The 20,768-nt window shown below is 36.9% G+C and overlaps 1 protein-coding gene across 1 annotated transcript; it reads right to left on the reverse strand.

Moving 5' to 3' along the window:
• Nucleotides 1-9,472: 9,472 nt before the first annotated feature.
• On the reverse strand, nt 9,473-19,005 carry MEPE (matrix extracellular phosphoglycoprotein). Its single transcript, XM_072625679.1, has 2 exons — nt 18,952-19,005; nt 9,473-10,945 (listed from the first exon to the last, which is right to left on the reverse strand). Exons 1-2 carry the CDS (start codon nt 19,003-19,005, stop codon nt 9,473-9,475), a joined length of 1,527 nt encoding a protein of 508 aa, XP_072481780.1.
• Between the last annotated feature and the right edge of the window lie 1,763 nt (nt 19,006-20,768).

Genomic DNA, 20,768 nt, shown 5'->3' on the forward strand with positions numbered 1-20,768 from the left:
ATAAAAAATATTTTTTTAAAAAAAGAAAAAGAGGTGGCAATTTTGCTGAGACTTATAAGAAGTTAGGAGGAAGAGGAGAATTCCAGCCATAGAGGACAGTTAGCAAAAATGTTTGGAGTTGGGAGAGAAAAGTATTGAGTTTCAAGAAGAGAAAGATCAGTGGCACTGGATTATAGAGTATGAGGAGGCAATTAAGGTGTAATAGGACTGGAAAGGCAGTAAGGGTCCAAGTCATGATAGACTTTAAAAGCCAGGCAATTTTTTATTTGTTCAGGATGGAATAGAGAGTTACTAGAGTTCATTGAATGGAGAGGGGAGAGGCATTACATGGTCAGATCTAAGCTTCAAGAATATCAATTTGACAGGTGGATGGAGGAAGGATTGGAATAGGGATTGGAATAGGGAATTGAGGTAGAGAAACTAACCAAAAGGCTATTGCCACATCAGGTATGAAGTGATGAGAACCTATACCAAGATGGTGCTGTGTCAAAGGAGAGAAGAGGGCATATCTGACATGGGTTAGGAAGGTAGAAACAACATTACTTACCAACTGATTAGATAGTGAGTGTGAGAGTGAGAAATTGAGGTTGGCACTTCAGTTTCAAGTGTGGGTGACTGGGAGGATGGTGGTACCCTTGATATCAAGCAATGAAGAGATTTTTTAGGGGAGGATTTAACTTTCTTGCCTCTAGTGTTCACTCTATATCTTTCATGATGTTATAAATTTAAATATCTTCCATCTTTCAAGATAAGGATCTTGAAAAGAAAGGATATTATCCTTAATTATAGTGCATCTCCTTGGTCTGTATAATTTTAGTTGCTCTTCTCTGTAGACTCTGTAGTTCTACTTAATACTTTTTGATATCTTATGAAAAGAACAAAGGTATCAATTTTCTTAATTAGGAATGATTTGCCAAGGCTGACCATTTTAGTTGGTCATTAAACTTTTAAGACATGAATCATGGCTTTGAATGACATCTCCCTTAGTTGGTTTAATATCATGCATTGACTTTTGTTGAAGATGTTTAATGATACAAAATTCCCCCTAAAGATTATTTTTTGTATCTCCAAAGTTTTGGTAAGTTGTCTCATTGTTGTCATTTTCCTTGATGAAATTAACTAGTTCTTTTTACGATTTATGAATTGTTCCACTAATTCTTTAGGCATAGACTATTTAATCTTCTATCCATTCTAACCTTTTAATAAAGACCTTTCTATTGAATGTTATTATTGAATCTAATTGATGTTGTGGTCAATAAATGATGTGTTTAATAATTATATTTTTCTACATGTCTCTGAGATTTTTTTTTATGAGGGCTCCTCCCAGAGCTTCCATTTAAAGGAAGGCACATAGGCTAGACATCTCTTCATTTTCCACCAGGCTACCTTCCTCTGGATTTCTCCATCTTGCCACAGAAAACTTTTCGTTCTGGAAGATCACTTCAGCTCTAGAACTCACACCTTAAAGTATTCTCTGCCCCTGGGGTCCTTGCCTCTGATTGGATGGATCCTCCCAGAACCTCCATTTAAGGAGAGCACCCAGGATAGCTATCTCTTCATTTCTTACCAGGCTGCTCTAGTCTGGACATCTCCATCATGCCCCAAACCTGGATACCTTTTCCTCTTCCCTTCTTTCAGCTTGCAAATTGTATGCAATACTCCTTGTTGTGTTGTAAACTCTTTTAACTGGGACATTTTGTTTGTATTTGCAATTCTAGAGTTTAATACAGAGCCTAATGCATTATAAGTATTTTAAAAGTGCTTATTGACTGACTGAATGCTGTAATATGTACCCAATTTTTGTAAAAGTGGCACAAGTAGCTGAGAAGTATGTATTATTTCTATTCTCATTCAGTAATCTACAAAGATTTATCATAGATCTATCTATAACAATGAGATTGGCTTCCATCATACTGTTCCTCTTAACTTCTTCTTGCCCTGTTCCCAGTCACAGGCTCTGGGAACTCCTTGAATTCACCAAGATCACAAAAGCTCTGTTCTCTTCACCTATAATGAAAAAACAAACAAATGGAAAAGGCTGTGTACCGAGTTTCCATTTCTTGGGAGCCATATGGCCTCAGAAGAGTGGAGGGCTCTGAGGTCATCTTCCTTATGGCATGGTCTCTCACTGGACATCATGAACAAAAATGTTGCCAAACTCCCTGTTTATGTATCAAGAAAAGAAGTGGTCCAAACTGCCTCAAACTTTTTGAAGATGCCGACAGTTCTGCCAATCAACAAAAGGTTCTTCTCAATCATGTGGTTAGCCAGCTGGCCCCTGTGACAAAATATTCATATGTGTTCCACAGGTCTTCAAGGCACCTCTCCTACAACTCATCATAACTCTTCTGAATAGCAGCCAGCATCCTCTATGTAGAAAAGTTGCATCAACTGAGTCAGCTGATGGATTTTGCACATGGACCACATCTTCCCCTCTGCCCTTACAATAATATTAAACATTAAGTGTTTCGCATAATTTGAAATTACATGGAAGTTCAGCTATTGTTAAGTGAAGATTCAGAAAATACAAATGTTCTGGATATCAAATAACCTTAAAAGAATGCTATATCCTGAGATTCAGGATTTTTATGAATGTGTTGACTTAGACCCAGTAGCCACAGGAAGCAAAAGAAATAAAATAGGAAGAAAAGAGGGTAGAGATGATGCTAAACTAGTATCCCTGTATGCTAAGGTTAGGATGTTCTCTGAAACCTATTTGTAATGGAAGTGGGCTTTTTGTTGATTTGTTTATTTTTGAGGTAATGAGCTATGAAGTACAGTACTCTGCTCTTACTAACCTCCCATAGCGATCAAGTAAATAAAGTCCGATTGGAGAGTTACTCTTTTTTTCACTGGGTGATTCCTCTCCTTGGCATCCCCAAACCTCTTAGTTTCCTCTACTTCACACCAAAGGAAACACATTAATGAAAATCATAATAAGTCTCTATTTGCTTTGGAGATGCAGGTTACTATCATGGAAACTCTCCAGCATAGAGGTTTATATTAGGACACAGCACGGAGAAGAGGTAGAGACAGGAAGTTTGGTAATTTCCAAATGAGTTAAATTTAATTCAATTCAATAAACATTTACTAAGTATCTGGTATGAGTAAGGCACTGGCAACAGTTAAAAAAATAAGGATGCGTTGACACGAGCTACTAGAATCTCAGTAGTATTATGATATTGTCTCACAGTATTAATTCTTCATCCTGCAGTAGGTGGTCCAAATATTTTTATTTTTCCTTAATTCAGAGTACTCCCTTCCCCCAGGAGGACCTTTCCTCATATGTCACCTCCCAAAAAATGAGGTCATTTGTCATCTCTTTTTCCCCTCAACTCACATCCCTTTGACAGGCAGCTAGATGGCATAATGGGCCATTGGTCCTGGAGACAGGAAGACCTGATTTAGAATCTTACTTCATATGCTTACTAGCTCTGTGACCCTAGGCAAATCACTTAACCTCTGTTTCCCTCAGTTTCTTCAACTGTAAAATGGGTATCAAAATAGTACCTACCTTATTTTTTTTGTAAGGATAAAGTGAAAGAATATTTGTAAAGTACTTAGCACAGTGCCTGGCTCTTAATAGATAGTTTTTCTGGTTCCCTTTTGACATCTTTCCCTACTGTTTCCTTCCCTCTCTTCAGTGACATAGCTGTCCTCCTGGACACAGCCAAAACACCCTTGATCCAATTACCTTACATCTTCTCCAATATATCTCTTTCTCTGTAATCTTCAATCTCCCTTTAGCTACTACTTCCTTTCCTGATGTCTACAAACACATTTGTTTTCCCCATCATTAAAAAACCTTTTGATTTTTCTATTCCTGCTAGTTATTATTCTCTCTGTCTCTAAAGGAATACTTCCATTTCCCCTCCTCTGACTGGCTTCTCACCCCTTTGCCATCTTGTTTCCAGCCTCATCCATCAATTGAAGTGATCCATTGCTCTCTAACTTTCCAATTACTGTTGAAGGTATCACTATCCTCTCAGTCATCCATGATTGCAAACCCCATTGGTATCCTTGTCTCTTTATTCATTCTACTTATCCAATCATTGACAAGTCTTGTTATTTCTACCTTCACAGCATCTCTTGTACATGTCTCCTTCTTTCTACCAATCACTCCATTTGGACCCTCCATTATTTCTTACCTGTACTACTGCGATAGCCTTGTAATCCCTTTCAAGTCTCTCCTCACCCTAATCTAGTCTTTCCACACAGCTGCCCAAGTGATGAGTTCACACCTACCTTCTCCCTCCACACCCTATCCCAGGCTTCTTCTCTAAAGCTATATTCCATCTGCTTGAAATGTACATGCCTGATTCTTTGTATGTTGTCTTTCCCATTAGAATATAAACTTTCTGAGGTTGTTGTTACTCAGTTGTATCTGACTCGCTGTGACCCCATTTGGGGTTTTCTTGGCAAAGATGCTGGAGTAGTTGCCATTTCCCTTTCCAGCTCATTTGACAGATGAGGAAACTGAGGTAAACAAGCTTAAGTGATTTGCCCAGGGTCACACTGATAGTAAGTGTCTGAGGCTGGATTTGAACTCAGGAAGATGAGTCTTCCTGACTCCACACCCAGCACTCTAGCTCTACCTAGCACCTTCCACCTAATCCTTATTGCTTACTACACTGCCTATAATAAGCCGATATTTACTGATTCATTCAAATGTAAAACAAACGAGAACAAATTCTTACTTGATGCCTCTAGAATAATGAAATTGGTTTTTAAAACAAATATACCAAAATTTATGCATAAATAGGAATATATGTCACTACTTTGTCAGTTCTTGGATAATAAGGAACAATAACTGCAGAACATATGCCAGCCCCACAGATGTGAAGTAGGAAGGATTCCAGGATTAGGATGTCTTCTATAGGTAGAGTCAATGCCCAGCAAATAACACTGTCGAAGAGAATGATGCAACTATGTATGTCAAGAAACTTAGCTCCGTCCTTAAATCAGAACTCAGTGCTAAGAACACACATATAATACCTAATACTTATGCAGTACCAAGAAATGTAAAATGGGCAATACCAGATTTACAAAGTATCCTGATAAAAATCCCTATAATATTAGTGAAACACTGGAAACATTACCCTAAGACACTTTCTAGTCAAAAAGGAGAAATAAAGTTGATAAATATCCTCAAGACCCATAATAAGCTTATCAAAAATACCACAGAAACTCTTTTGGAACAAACAACACTTTTCCAAGCAAAAATAAACAGCAACAACAGGTACATGTCACTGGATTTTTCCAATATCAATAAAAATGTGGATGGACCCTATGAAAGTACTAAGATCCAAGAGTGGAATCAGAAAACTCTCCTAAAAATGGAAGAGTTATTATTCTCTTTTTAGAGATAAGGAATCTGAAAGTCAGAGACGTAAGATGAATTATCTAAAGTCATGTAGATAGTAAGCGGCCAAACCCAAATTAGGAAGCAGGTCTTCTGATTGCCAAAGTAGACCTATGGAGTTGATTTTAAGGAGATGCTAAATCCAAAAATGCTACTACTGCCCTCATCAGGTTGAAATTCTTTAAATGAGAGCAAAGCCTTTCATTAAAGATTGAACAGATACAGTTAGAGATGATAAAATGAATAATGAAAGATATAATACCCTGGCTTAAATTCACAGTGTTACTATAGTGTAATAATAGGTTGCTGTTATGCCACTTCCTGAGCATAGGTATGATCTATATATTTTATTATTATATACATCAATGTATATTTATTTTACTTTATTTTTTAAGGACATGCTATTCATACAAGTTGCCAAAAGATGGAGACGTTGCTCCATATTGGTAACATGGACTTTCAACAATGCATTTCATCAGGAATAGAGGTTTTTAAGGTCACATGGGTATTCCTTTAGTTCATCTGAGACTGAATGGACTTTAGAGATCACAAAGTTCAACCCCCTTGTTTTCTGGTTGAGGAAACCTGATCTAAAGTTTATCTTTATTTTTTCTAGGTTCAGACTCTTTATTATCAAGATGTGATTATAAATGAATATTTATTTAACACATTAAGATTTCCAAAAATATTTTTCTCATGACAACTCTGCAAGATAGATATTGTCCCTATTTTACATATCAGGAGAGTGAGCTCCTAAGAAATTAAATTATTTGCTTGTGATTACACAGCTAGCAGGATTCTGACACAAGAAGTAAGGTCAGATATATCCAAGGCCAACTTGACCGTGTCTTTCTGCCATTCATGATTTTTCTTTAAAGCTATACCTGTTATTGGCATCTCTTTTACAATTCATAGTTTTACACAGTTTCCTGGTTCAAAGACAGGTGTATATGACTTGCCCAAGATCACATAGTCAATTTATGTGAGAGGTAAGACTTGAATCCAGAAGATGTCTAACCATCTGCTTTGCCACCTCCTCTAAAGACCATAGGAACTTTTCATCAGATTTACAGTTGAACCCTCCTACATGTGTTTTCTATCCCTATTAATGAGCCTTGTGTCAGTAGAGACCATCTCAACTTTCTATTCTTATCTCCAGAGCTTAGCAAAGCACTTAGCACATATTAATACATAAAAGTACACATAATATAATATATAGTGCTATATACATAACAGATTGCTACATATAATATATACTATATTGTAATATAGAATACATTATATATAATTATATATTGTATATACTATTATAATATATAATATTATATATGTTACAAGTATATTTATATACATATGTGTATATAAATGCTATTTCACTTAGTCATTCATTGCACTGGCTCAGGAATCACCACAACCACTTAGTAACTCTGCCGTTTGTACCCACACTTGCATCTCTCATTTGCATTATTGTCTACACTTTCTCCTTCTTGGCTCCCAGCTTCTTCTACCCACAAGTTCCTTTACCCAAAGGGAAAAGGAGGAGGTGCCAGATTTAGTCATCCCTAGGCCAGCCCATTTTGGTCACCCACTGTGTGTACTTACCCCCAAGTCCTTTGAATCACTGTGTCCTGTGGGCATGTCTAAAAGACCAATTACATATTTGTATCTTGGAGCTTGATAAGTGTTTGTTGAATTAATTATCTTTCATGTGAAAACGTATCAGATTAAAGAGGAGAATATTTTCTATTCTTTGATTAGCTACACTATATTTTTTTGGAGGCAAGGCATATCGTATTTTATTTATACACACGCACACACACAAATATATACATATACGTTTATATAATTTTGAGCTCAAGATTGCTGTATTTGTATAAGATTCTCCTCAACGGTGAAGAAAATGATCACTTGATATTCTGTGCTTACATGAGGTGGGGAGTTGGTGAGAGCTTGGTAGAGAAGAGTTTTTTATTCTGGCTTCCAGATTTGAGAGGACACATGCTGTCTTCAGAAAGACTTGGGAAAGAAGCAGACATATTGAAAACCTAGAGCCTGATTTCCAGCTTGCCGCATGAGAAAGATCTGAAAATTTCCCTTTGGATGGTGGGGACTATCTCTTGGTTGAGTTTAAATAGTTCGCTCCCAGTGGGACAGCTCATTCTTTGCTATGCTATCTAGTATATTCTTATCTACATAACTTCTCTGATTTCTGTTTATTATCCGCTTGGATAAATGGGTTTATTCACTATTTATTAGTTGTCATAATGTTCGTGTAGCCCCTCCCCAAGACAGCATGCAATCTGATAACTATCCAGTTTAAATACCAACACTAGCACTTTAAAATAACGAAGATGATTTTCTTGGTATCCAAGGTAAACAACTTTTGGCATAGTTGAAACTTAAAGAAAACACATTCACATTAATAATACATGCAGTCGATATGGCACTATACAGATTGATTTGCTGATTAATTCATGGAATAAGGGAATGAGACCACAAGGAGATCACTCTGGGTCAAATTGGAGGCAGGCTCTCCTGGTTCTTTGGATATCCACTGAGAAAGATGGAGACGGAAAGGAGGAATGATGCTTGAAAAACATATACATGTTGACTACACAGAACCATGACCTGAGGCTGTGGCTCTCCTTAGGTTGCTAAGGAGCAATTCTAGACTTTTTGATACCCATGATGGCCAACGTTTCTCTGAGTAGCTTGCTCTGCAAGACTCTACTTTGATCGGTGTAGTACCTGACATATAATCCATATGCTGAAAAAACTTTTCCCCCCATAATACTTTAGCAAGAATTAAATACGTTTTGGTTTCTTCAGAAGCTGCCCCCTCCTCCCTTTTCAGTCTTCCTTCATCTTATACCCCTCTGCATAATGCCATCCAGTGACACTGACCTCCTTGCTGTCCCTGTCACATGACACTCCATCACTCACTGGACTTTGTGTTTTTACTGGCTATTCTCTATGCCTGAAATGCTTTCCCTCCTCATCCATTCCTCCTGGCTTTCTTCATTGTTCAACGAAGGTGAACTTTCTGCCAGAAATCTTTCCCAGTCTTCCTTAAATTGAATGCCTTCCCTCTGGGATTATCTCCAATTTATTCAATATATGTCTTGTCTGTACATAGTTGTTTGCACATTATACTCCTCATTAGGTTGAGAGCTCCTTGACAGCAGGGCTATTTTTTGTCTTTTTTGTATCTCTAATGCTAAACACAGTGCCTGACACAAAGAAGGCATTTGATAAATACTAGGTAATTGGCTGGCTGACTACAGTGGGAGACTTCTGGCTCTTTTAAATGATCCATCTACTTTCTCTTCTTCTCATTAGAAAACAAGAACATCTCTTTTTCCCTTCATGCATAGTCTTACTTAATGTCTTTTATGCCAATTCTTATTTATAGAAAACATCAGACTAAAATATAGTCTTTGATTCCTACCCATTCCTCTTCTTTCCTTTTTTCTGCTTTAATGATGTTTGAAGACAGGGTTTTAGTTTTTAATTTAGAGTGTTTCTCTCTATGTCTTGAAGTCTGATCAGAGGGAAGAAGAAAATGAAAGAAATTGTGCCAGGAAATGATCACAGAAGAGGTCACAGAAGTGGGATGAACGTTAAAGAAAAAAGAGGAAGGAAAGTTTGCTTTTATTGGAGGCAGAAGGAAGAGAAAACTTGAATAAATAATAAATCATTCTTAGCTCTTAGCTCAACCTAAATAATGCCATAAATTCTGGCTGCATAATAAATAGAAGGAATCTTGCTAATATATACATAAAGAACCACTACCGACAACCAACATCCTTATAAAGTATTTAATTTAAGTAAATTTTAATGTACAGATTTTTAAAAATTCTGCTTTTATAAGACCTACTCAAATAATAAAAAAAAGTGAAATATTATGTACTCAAACCATTCAATCTTATATTAGGCTTTCTTCTTCAAAAATATCAAAATCAAACCATAGTTAGCTTTGAAAAGATTCTCTTACTGCTTGTCATTATAGTATTGGAAATTACCCTGAGAAGGAAGACCTAGTGTCCTAATCGAATAATTGATCATTTTCTTCACTGTCGGATGGCTCTAATCTCCCCAAAGAGTGGGTAACTAATTCCCACTACCACCTTGAAAATATTCACTAGATTGATCACTATCACTGTCACTTGAGTCACTGGAAGATGAATCACTACTATCATTTCTTTTAAGGGGTTTAAACCTCTTACTGGAGTGAGAATTCATAGGACCCCAGAATCTTTTCCGTCCAGGGGTAGAGCTGAATTTCCTATGCTCTGCATGATGATTTTTTCTGCTACTACTAGAGAATTGTGTGATACTTCTCTCTTTACTGTAGCCATAGTGAAGATGTGCCTCATTTTTTCTTCCATTTTCTCCTTTTAAAGGGTAGGTCTGACCATGAGAAGGAGTAAGTAAGCCTTGACTTTTTCCTTTATTAATTTTCTTTTCCTTATCATTTTTGGTCTTTTGGTCTCTCTTAGAACTTTCTACACCTGCCTTGGAATGATCTTTGTCATGTTTAGAAATTTCTTTGCCTTCTCTTATATCATTACTCCCTTTCCTAGCATCTTGTCCAATAATACTTTGCTTTTTCAAGGATCCTTGAGAGTGATGAACTCCTAAACTCTCTTGATAAGCATTTCCTGTGTTGGCATCAAAACCATCGCCTTCATTTCCAGGAAGTTCCTTATAATTTGTACTCCCTCCAATGGCATTACTGCCTCTTATGATTTGATTATCAATAATGTTTTTCTCTTTTCTTGGTGTTTTACTGACATCAATTCCAACAATGCCTCCAGTGGGATCTCCACCATTTTCTGGAACTTCATTATTGCCTTCCTTTCCTTTGAGGAGTTTAGAGTTGCTGCTAATGACATTAGCTTTGTCTGGGTCTGGAACACTTGTGTAACCATCTGTGGTTTCTGTTTCAGGAACCAACATTTCTCTACTGGAAGGAGAAAAATCAATGTCCTCTTGACCTTGACCACTGCCTTCAAAATCATATGGAAACTTGACATATTTTAGAGACAGTTTTGAGTAATCAGTGGAATATTGGACATGACTAATGACTCTGTGGTCTACTGGAATATTTTGGTTTGGGACATCTCTTTGGTCATTAGCAATGTCTTTATTTCCTTTACCTTGGTCTTCAGGATACTTAGCTCCCTCAAGTTTATTATATATGGAATTCCCAATTTTATTCTCTTCTGTATCTTTCTCCACTACCCAGAATCTTGGAGCACTTGCGTATTTTCTACCATGTTGGATATTTTTGTTAATGAGGATGACACTGTGTGCTTCTTGGTCATGTAGATCCTTGCTAACACTCTCTGCATGTTCAGCTTTGGCATTTCCAGTGAACCCAGCATAAATGGTATCCTTAAAGTCATGGTGGGAAGTCTTGCTACCACCAGTGTCTTGGTCTTTAATCAGCATTTGTTTGCCAGCAGAAATATCTTGGGATTTGTCACTTTCCTGGATAACATTTCCTTTAGAAGATATCTCTTGCTTACTTCTCTTGGCAAAGTGGTGAACTGGAACATGGTCTTTATTACGTTCTTTTTGCTAAATTATTTGCAAAAACAAGAAATTATTCTGCATTAAATTTGGAAACATGACCAGTATTAAGCAATACAAAATTAGTTAGCAAATGAATAATAAAATCAATTAATTAATTAAATGTTTATTAAATGATGTTTGTTCCTGCAAGTGCCTGAAGTAGAATGGAAATGAAGGTTTTGAATGGGGAAGAGACTGATGAACTAAAGATCCAAATCAGCTAGGGTTTCCTTGTTAGAGCTGACCATATGTGTTTTCCTATGATTAATTTATCCATTAATACTCCTTTAGGAGACAAAGCTGGCCTGAAATGGATTCAAGTTCAATGCTATATTGCCATGTGTTACCTTGGGCAAGTCACTTAACCTCTCAATGTCCCAGGCAACTCTCTAAGATGCCAAGTTTCAGAGTAGGCTTAGCTAGGCACTGTCAAGGGGAATTTCCTTCCCTAGAGTTCCCTATACTAATGAATCATGGGACAAATCTAAAAAAAATAATAGTGCTCTGTCACCGAACATGTGACCTGGAAAATCAGGGGGGTGGGCAGGAAAGGGGAGGAGGGTGAGACACAGAGACATAAGACACATGTAGAGACAGAGAGACAGAGACAGGCAGACAGACAGAGAGACTTCCTCTGTCATGTCCTTGTTTCTTCCTTAGCAGAAATTTTCCCCATTCTTTCATATTACTTTGAAGGGAGTAGAGTTTATATGATCTAAACTGCATTTCATCATGAAGTGCATGTGTAGGAATCTAGGCTGGGACAACTAAAGGAGCAAAGGTGAAGATGTAAGAGAAGAATGCAGTGTGTCTGGACAATGTTTGCTGAGGGCATCACAATACTGCATGTTACCAACTAGGTTGCCAAGAAACAATCAAAACAGGCTCTGGTGTTCTTCAACAGTTCAACAATCGGCATGTTGCTACCATTGGCAGGAGAAAGGATTTCAAAGAACATTCAAAGCATGTTGCCATTGCTTCTCTGCAATTTATTAAGAGTTTTAGAGAGATGCCCAGATCAAGGAGAGATTAGACCAGCTTTGCATCAACCGCTTCCCACAATCTCTCTCTTTTAAGGGAGAGATTCCTTGTAAGATGATCCTGACCATGGGACATGAAATAAAAAGAAATATCAAAAAAGAAGCAACATTAAGTACTATTCAGTCATTGCTTATTTTCATTCATTTATTCCTGTTATTTAAATTTTTTAACTTATCAAGTACTTGCTCTGTGCATTTTTAAATCTTAGCCAATCTTCAGCCAATAGAACTGCAAGGAAGGATGAAATGAATATAAATATAATTTTGATGATGACTCCTATTTCTTTGGGCAACATGCCAAACTTTACTTATAGGCAAAAGGGGCAGCTACCTGCATTGCTTCATTGGAGGGAGGCCATCTCCCCAAAAGGGGAAAGGAAGGAAGGAATAAGCATTTGTTAAACACCTACTATGTGTCAGAAACTAGGATAAGCGCTTCACAAAAATTCTCATTTGAGAGAATTTTTAAAAAATTTTCAATTTACCACTACTAAAAATCTATACAATTATATTTGCAATAAAGTGTTCTATTTAAAGCAAGTCTTTCTTTTAACTCCCATGTTACCAGGGAAAGGTAACAAAAGGAACCAGACTCATCAAAATCCCAAAGAAGTACTTTGATGGACTTGGACACAGAACAATAAATAAATGTTGATAAGTGCAGAAGGTCTGGAGCATAGGGAGAGTAAGAAGCAGAGTAAAGATTCTGAAAGCCTAGATAAGATTCCCAAGGAAGCAACAAAGTCCTGAATTAGGGGAGGCACTTAGTGTAACTGCCGACCTCTGCAGTTTTGTCTTGGGCTGATCCTGCGGTTTGAACCCATAAAACAGAAAATGAATTTAGTAATTCTTTCTGTCTTTATATAAGTTTGACTTTCCCTCCTAAGAGATGCAAGATACACTCAGAGAAAGCACACCTCGCAGTCAGGTTGACTCATCTCCGGCAAAGTTCTGGCTTTGTTAAGTGATGGTAGCAGATGTGACCACCAGAGGGAGGATGCTAACAAGGCCACTGCATTTTCCTGTTACTGCCAGCACAGGCTACCAAAACTTGTTTTCCACATTGAGTTTATATATAGCTTTAGAAGGTGTCTGTGCAGCCCCTTTGCCCCACTATGTGCCACTGTCATAAATCCCTGTGAAAACAGTTACAAAATTATTGGAAGGAAAGGAAGGGGGCCATAAGAAGAAGTTTTATTTCCTTAATAAGACTGTAGGAATGTTTTTCAATTTACCTTAACTAATGCCATTTTCTTTTAAGGCACTCTTACGTGCTTGAGTTGTCTTGAATAAGTTATTTTTCCATAAATTGTTTTTCAACATTAGGATAAGAGATCACGTAGTTTGATGCAGTAAATAATGTTTGCATTCTTAAGCAACTGATAAACATATGCAGATCCTCTGCTTAGAAAGATCACCCATGAAAAAGAATGATAAGCAATTTTGTCCCTAATTTATGTAATAAACTACCATTTAACCTTCATTCTTCCCACACAGTTCTGCTTAGTGTTCCAATGACTGGAACAATTGAAAGAGGGAAATAATAGTGGGAAAGAGATTAATGTTTTCAAACAGGTGACACAATGATTTGTAAAAGCATCAAAATATTTTATAAGCCTCTGTATCATCATACTTTATTCAGAGAACATCTCCTTTCTTAATGTTAGTTAAGTAAACATATTTTTTCATGTGATAAGCCCACTTTAAAAAGCACAACAAAAAACAACTCACGCATCACTGCAAGATAACTGTAATATGTTAATGATATAATGTTTGTATATGTACACATATATAGATACATATGTGTGTATATATCTATGTAAGACTCTCTATCCATCCATCTGCCTGTCTATCTACCTACTTATCTATCTGTCTGTCTGTCTACCTACTTATCTATCTGTCTATCTATCTATCTATCTATCTATCTATCTATCTATCTATCTATCTATCTATCTATCATCTGTCTATGTTTCTATGTATGTATCTATCTATCTCTGTATCTATCTGTCTATCTATGTATCTATCTATGTATCTATGTATCTATCCATCTGTCTATCTATGTATCTATCTGTCTATCTATGTATCTATCTATTTATCTATCCATCTGTTTGTCTGGTTATGCTGCTCTTTAGAACTGTTAAATGCAAAATAAAAAATGTGATGTTAACATTTAATTCAGTATCAAAAGAAAACTTTTTGGTATATGATTAATTATCTTAGAACAATGTATTTTCCACTAACAAATTTGCAATCATTTGATGTTAATTCAATTTTAAATGTTCCAATTTCACCAAAGCTTTGTCTATTGTACATGAAATTGCCTTAATGACTACATCCTTTGAATGGATTCCAAGAGGGACATTCATATTGAATTCCATCATCTTGACAATAGTGTTTTTGTAAGGTTCCAATATAAGAAAGTAATTTAGTAATAGGGGCAATTAGTAGGAATGTTGCTTATAGGTCTTTTTAAAGTTGAGAAAACTGAAACTTAGAGGGTGTGTGATTTAGTCAAGTTCACACAATTAATTAATGTGAAAGAGAAGATCAGAGCAGACGTCTCCTTATTTCCAAGACAGACTATTTCCCCTATACCACACTTCCTTCTATATTGTTTCTGGAGTTGAGGTTTTCTAATTGAAGAATTTTATAGTACAATCTTTTGAATTTAGTTATTGAATTCCGGTAGTGTTTTGAATCTAAAAGTTTAAAAATAGGATATATGTTACTTAAATCAAATTAATTATATTCAAATACTTGAAACATCATTTTATCATGCTTTCTACTGCTACCACCTGCTTTCTCTCCTTCTCCTAGTTCCCTAAGGCAGTTGAACAGACTCCTTTGTACTCTCTTGTCAGTGGAACAAGCACATAACCCCTTAAAGTTTTCTGACGAATTTTAACTTTAGCAACAGGTTAAATGAAGCAATTTTTTTAAAGTGCCTTCTAAACCTACTTATTCTTTACTTTTTCTTTTTTAAAAAATATAAAACCAAAACTTCACAAGGTTGCTAATGGTGTATTTCGGGGTAGACATAGGCTTGAGGTAGGGTACATATGCATCTTAGAACATAGAATGAGTAGTCTTCTAAGGAGTTCCAGGACTGGTCATTTTGGTACCCTGACAAGAGGGAGGAGAGGAGGGAAGCATCATGAAGCAAGATCTCAAATCATTTTTGTAATTCATGAAGTGGAAAGATTACAAGAAGTAATTAGGAAGATTTTGGATAGATAAATAGTTACTGAAGTGACTAATAGACATTTTTAATAATATGTTAATTATTAATTAATCTAGCTATAATAAATTAATTATCTGTTATAATAATAATAGACATTATTTTTAATGATAATAATGATTAATAATAATAATGATTAATGATACCAGATAATGATCTGGTAGCTTTCAATTTTAACCTAATTTGCTAAATAAATCCTAGCCTCAGTGTTTGCTAAGTTACTGAGTGTATGTGTTGGAAAAATTTTAATTAAATGTTGTATGATATTCTAAAGCTTTTTTATATCTGTATTTTCTAAAATATGGCCTCCTAGAGTAATGCCTTAGTTCCGTCTCTGAAATTAGGGATTTCACTGCAAGAGGGGAAGAGGTTTTATGGGCCATGTGGAGAAGAGAGGCAACAGTAGCCATACAGGTTTATTTTTTCTATTCTCATCATCAGGCTCTATCACTATGGAACAGGGGAGGGGAACCTGTAGCCTCAAGGCTACAGATCAGGGATTTGTTCTGTAAAGTTTGGATTTAGTCAAAGGGTCGCACTTGGGGATTTAGAGGGCCACATGTGACCTCAAGGATGCAGGTTCCCCACCACTGGTATGAACCAAGAATTGGCCCTCTTGACAGCAACTTCTTACACAGCCAACTGTTTGCTTCCAAAATCAGTTTTTCTCTTCTGCCTCCCATGTCTTCAATGGTCAGAAGTGAGGAATTTGTGTCCTTATACTCTTTGGCAATGCTCTCTAGGGTTCTCTTGGAAGCATGCTTTGTGCCTATAGGTATCATCAGCAGTGAGTACAGTAATAGGCGTCGGTTTTGGTAAACTCTGTTACGTCTTAGATGCGTGATTCAGAAAGACAACAGACTTCTCTATTGTTATCTGTTCAGAAAATAGCAGACTGAACATGCCTCCGCATGGAGTCTTCCTCTACACACTTAATAGTCATTTCTCATCCAATAGTTTCTGTGACTCCACTTCGCAGCTGCTTCATCCTCAGAACATCCAGCTCCTTCATTTTCAGAAAGAGCCTAAAATTTATTTAGTTTTAAAAATCCCTTCTCTTTCCTCCTTCCTAATCCTCCCAGTGCTAGGCTGGGTCAGCAGGTCCTGGTCTGACCATGAATGAGTTTGATGAGGCACTGATGGAATTGGCTGTTTCTGATTGATCTTGACTTTGGATCTGCCCCTCCCACCCCATAACTGCCTGGGAATACAGTTTGAGCTCTAAGGAATATACTTCCCCAAACTTATATCATATTGACCAGATGTCATGACAATTCTACGGTACCAAGAAGTGTTACTCACCTAAACCCTACATTTAGGTGCCTGTGGTAAGGGAATGGTGACTCTCTCTAGTCGCCTAACTGAGCAGTCAACGCCCCTTCATACAATACCTAATTAGTTCTATGTCTACAATGCACAAAATAATGTATGCCACAGCAGACTTCAGAGTAATTTGGTCACATCCTGACTCCTCCATGGAATGATTCAGAGAGAAGTGTGAAAGGTAAAAACAGAAGCTATATAAAGGAAACCTAAATTCCTTCTCATCCAGTAAAAGTGATCTCAATCAAAAATCAAGGTATATAGTACGACAAAGGTAATTCCTTTTTTTGGAAAGGAATTTTTTATATCTTTTTTTAATACTCTGAAAACTGTGATTTCCCCTCCCCTGCCTCCTGTAAATGTGTCAGAAAATCTGGACTATAGACTCCTAATAATCTGCGCTGCTTCTAGGTACAGGCAAAATTGCTATAAAGATGAGAAAGACTGCAACGTGATGCCAGTATTGATAGGACATTATAGACAACAAACAAATGGCATTGATTCGGTTTCTTCTCTGCATCTTATGTTCAAATATACCTTTGTAATTTATGTAATTTTCAATGACTTGGAAGATTAAAATTAAAATCTAGACATTTAGTAAATACTAAAAATGCACTGTTGTACCTGCCTTTTATTCATGAGAGAAAAAAGGAGTCTTTGTCCCAAAGACTGGTTTCTGAGTTGTTTTGTCTACGTCTTAAGTACTTAGTATGGCCCTTTGTGTATAGCAGTTGCTTAATAAAAGTTTGAAAAATGGAATTTCCTCTGAGACATTGTCTTATGACTTCTATAAATTGTTCTTAGTCATTAGAATTTTTAAGACGATTTGAGCTATTTTGCTCTGGAATTGGTTCTTCAGAGCTTTTGTGAACCTAAAAAGTCAACTTGGTGACATGTTTTAGTTATGTGAGAATAAGTCTTGGTTAGTTCTACTAATCTAGTTATTAGGAAGAGATAACTACATAGTCGTTGCCATATATTTATAATCAATTAGCCAATAATCATTTATTAAGTGCCTACTATGTGCCAGCGAGGGCAACTAGGTGGCACAGTGGATAGTGTTGCAAGCCTGGTGTCAAGAAGACTGAGTTCACATCTGGTCTCCGACACTTAGCAGCTATATGACTTGAAGCATGTCATTCAATCCTATTTGCCTCAATTTTCTCATCTGTAAAATGAACTAGGAAGAAAATGACAAAGCACTCCATTACTTTTGCTAAGAAAACCCCCAAATAGGGTCACAAAGGGTTGGGTATGACTGAAATGACTGAACAGCAGCAAAGGTGCCAGGAACATGCTAGGCCCTGGGAATGTGAAAATAAAAAACAAACCCTGCCCTCCAAAGGTTCCCCCTTGAGTGGGGGAGTAGCATGCATATGTATACAAATATGTGTACAAAGTCATTGTTAGAGTGGTGATTGCAGTTGGGGTAAATCAAATGAGAGAAATGATTATTAATAACTAATGATTGAAAGGATTCAGAGTTCCCCCTTTCTTTTCTATTTTCAAGACCTCAGTCTCTGAAGATTAAAGAAGGGTTAAATTTCTCCTCTATCTGACCCCAATGAACCCTAGAAGGAATCTCTAATGTCATATGAATTTCATTTCATCAAGTTTGGGTGGAGACAGATCCTTTTGTCTAGATCAAGGGCAGGGAATGCTTCAAGGTCACATGTGACCCTCTAGGTCTTCACGTGTGGCCCTTTGACTGAATTCAAATGTCATAGAACAAATCCCTTTAATAAAAGGATTTATTCTGTGTAACTTGGACTCAATCAAAAGGCTGTACCCAAGGACTTAGAAGGCCATACCTGGCTTTGAGGCCATAGATTCTCCACTCCTGGACAGCCCAAGGCTGGGCATGGTGTGCATATAGAAACAGTTCCTCTGTCCAAGGGTGACATCATTTCACTCTCAGCCCTTCATTTTGCCTCCCTCAGGAAGGGTATATGAACTGTGAGCCTGCCACCATGATTGTCTTTGGTCTAAGAGAGGGCCAAATGACCATCCTTTTATTAATAACATACAGACCTTATTAATGAAATGATTAGATTACCCAGAAATTATGTCTCTGGAACCTTTTTAATCATCACACAAGAAAGACTTTATGTAGAGGTGAAACTTGAGCTGAATACCAAAGAAAACTAGATATCATAAGAGATGCAAGGGAGGAAGGCAAGCTTTCCAAGCATGGGGCACCCTGTGGGAGATGAAATATTATTTGTGAGAATCAGAGCAAAAAAAGGTGAGCTTGGCTCAAATGAAGATCGTGTAAAGAGGAATTGTATTGGCTAAGGCTTGAAAAATAAGTTGGAATCAGGCTGTGATGGGCTAAAAATGATAACAGGAGGGGTTTGTTTGGGATTCTAGAGGGAATCAGGAGTCACCGAAGTTTCTTAAAGTGTACTTACTGGTGCTGCCCCAACGACACTGAGAAAACACAGGCTCAAAAGGATCACTTGCATCTTTGAGGATTTCTAATTTAAAAAAAGCAATTGTTTGCTTGGTTAATAATTAGTCACAATAACCAGATTGTTTTAAAGTTAAAAGTACAAATAATAATGTCTTCTTTCAGATGTTATGACTTTCTTTTTCCGTTAGTAACCACTAAATCTTATTAGTTTATCAATACTCCCCGTGATTATAATGAGTTTTGACCATTTGGGATCATTATGGGAGAAAAAGAAAAGGAAAGAAAGAAAGAAAGAAAGAAAGAAAGAAAGAAAGAAAGAAAGAAAGAAAGAAAGAAAGAAAGAAAGAAAGAAAGAAAGAAAGAAAGAAAGGAAGGAAGGAAGGAAGGAAGGAAGGAAGGAAGGAAGGAAGGAAGGAAGGAAGGAAGGAAGGAGGAAGGAAGGAAGGAAGGAAGGAAGGAAGGAAGGAAGGAAGGAAGGAAGGAAGGAAGGAGGAAGGAAGGAAGGAAGGAAGGAGGAAGGAAGGAAGGAAGGAGGAAGGAAAAGAGGGAGGGAGAGAAAGAGAAAGAAAGAAAGGAAGGAAGGAAGAAAGCAAAAGAAAGAGGGAGGAAGGAAGGAAGAAAAAGAAAACACAAAAAAGCAGTTGTGTTTCTGTCACTCAAATAATAGCAGAGATTCATAGCGTCTACTGTCAAATACTAGGGGTTTCCTTTGCTGTTTTTCACACAAATTGCCTACCTCTATGCTTTTGCACAGACTGTTCCCCCAATATCTAGAATACATTTCCTCCTCATTTTAGCTTCACGGAATCCCTGGCTTCACTCAAAAGTCAGATATAATCATCTACTTGAGTCCTTTCTTCATATTCCAACTCCTTCCTCTCTTCCCATCCCACAAAAGACTTGGTATATATTTTGTATAGATTTTCCACCTACTTTTCTATGTCTACATGGTTTCTCCTGATAAAACGCAAACTCTTTGAATACAGGAAAAGCTCCCTATTTCATTTTTGTCTTTGTACAGAGCTAGCACATAGTCAGTGCTTAATAAATGCTTTCTGTTTGATTACTAAGTACGTTTCCTGATACCAGACCTTGGGACATCCAAAGAAGATGCCTTCTATAGGAGGCATCAAAAACTCATCCGACAGGTCTATAATTAGTTTTGCTGAGATGTCAACCCACAATTACTTTTCACGATACTATTACAAAACTTTAAGTGATGTCTAAAAATGGAAATGTCATGCAGAAAGTCTCATATTTATAGTCTTGGGAAGGTAAGAATCATCTCATCATTAGTCTAGTTTCTAGAATAAGAAACAGGAGACTTTGACATGTTTAAGCCCTTAATTCCAGTTCAACCTACACCTTGCCCTTCCTCTGCATCCTCACTACTATTCCAGGTTCTTTGCTTCCTGTTGCCAATCCTGTATCTGTAGACATTCATCTTGGGAAGCTGGACCCACAATAGGGATCTTGTAAGCTGTGGCCTTCCCAGCTTCCCTGCTGTATACTAGTGAACATCCCTTGAAAATCACTCATTCTGACACAAGAGCTAGGAATACTAACCAGATCTTGTTCTATGAAGTTTGTTTCCCACTCCTGATAAAGCAAAACAGATTGAAAATAACTACTAAATTGATTCACCTCAAGCAGAGATGGATTCAAAGTCACTAGAATAGATATCACCTTGGCCAATTCACTTAACCTCTCTTGGCTTCAGTTTCTTTATTTTAAGGAAAGAAAGGGATGACAAAATTAAGAAATTCCTTAAGAAACGAAGGAATTGAACTAGAATAGCTTTTACTTAGATCTCAT

This window comes from Notamacropus eugenii, chromosome 7, assembly GCF_028372415.1.
Source record: "Notamacropus eugenii isolate mMacEug1 chromosome 7, mMacEug1.pri_v2, whole genome shotgun sequence".
Classification (NCBI taxonomy): domain Eukaryota; kingdom Metazoa; phylum Chordata; class Mammalia; order Diprotodontia; family Macropodidae; genus Notamacropus; species Notamacropus eugenii.

Coding starts and splice junctions, on each gene's coding strand:
- MEPE (XM_072625679.1), bottom strand. CDS start 19,005: ATGCAAGTGATCCTTTTGAGCCTGTGTTTTCTCAGTGTCGTTGGGGCA. Junction 10,946..18,951: donor GTGTCGTTGGGGCAGCACCA/GTAAGTACACTT, acceptor CAAATAATTTAG/CAAAAAGAACGTAATAAAGA.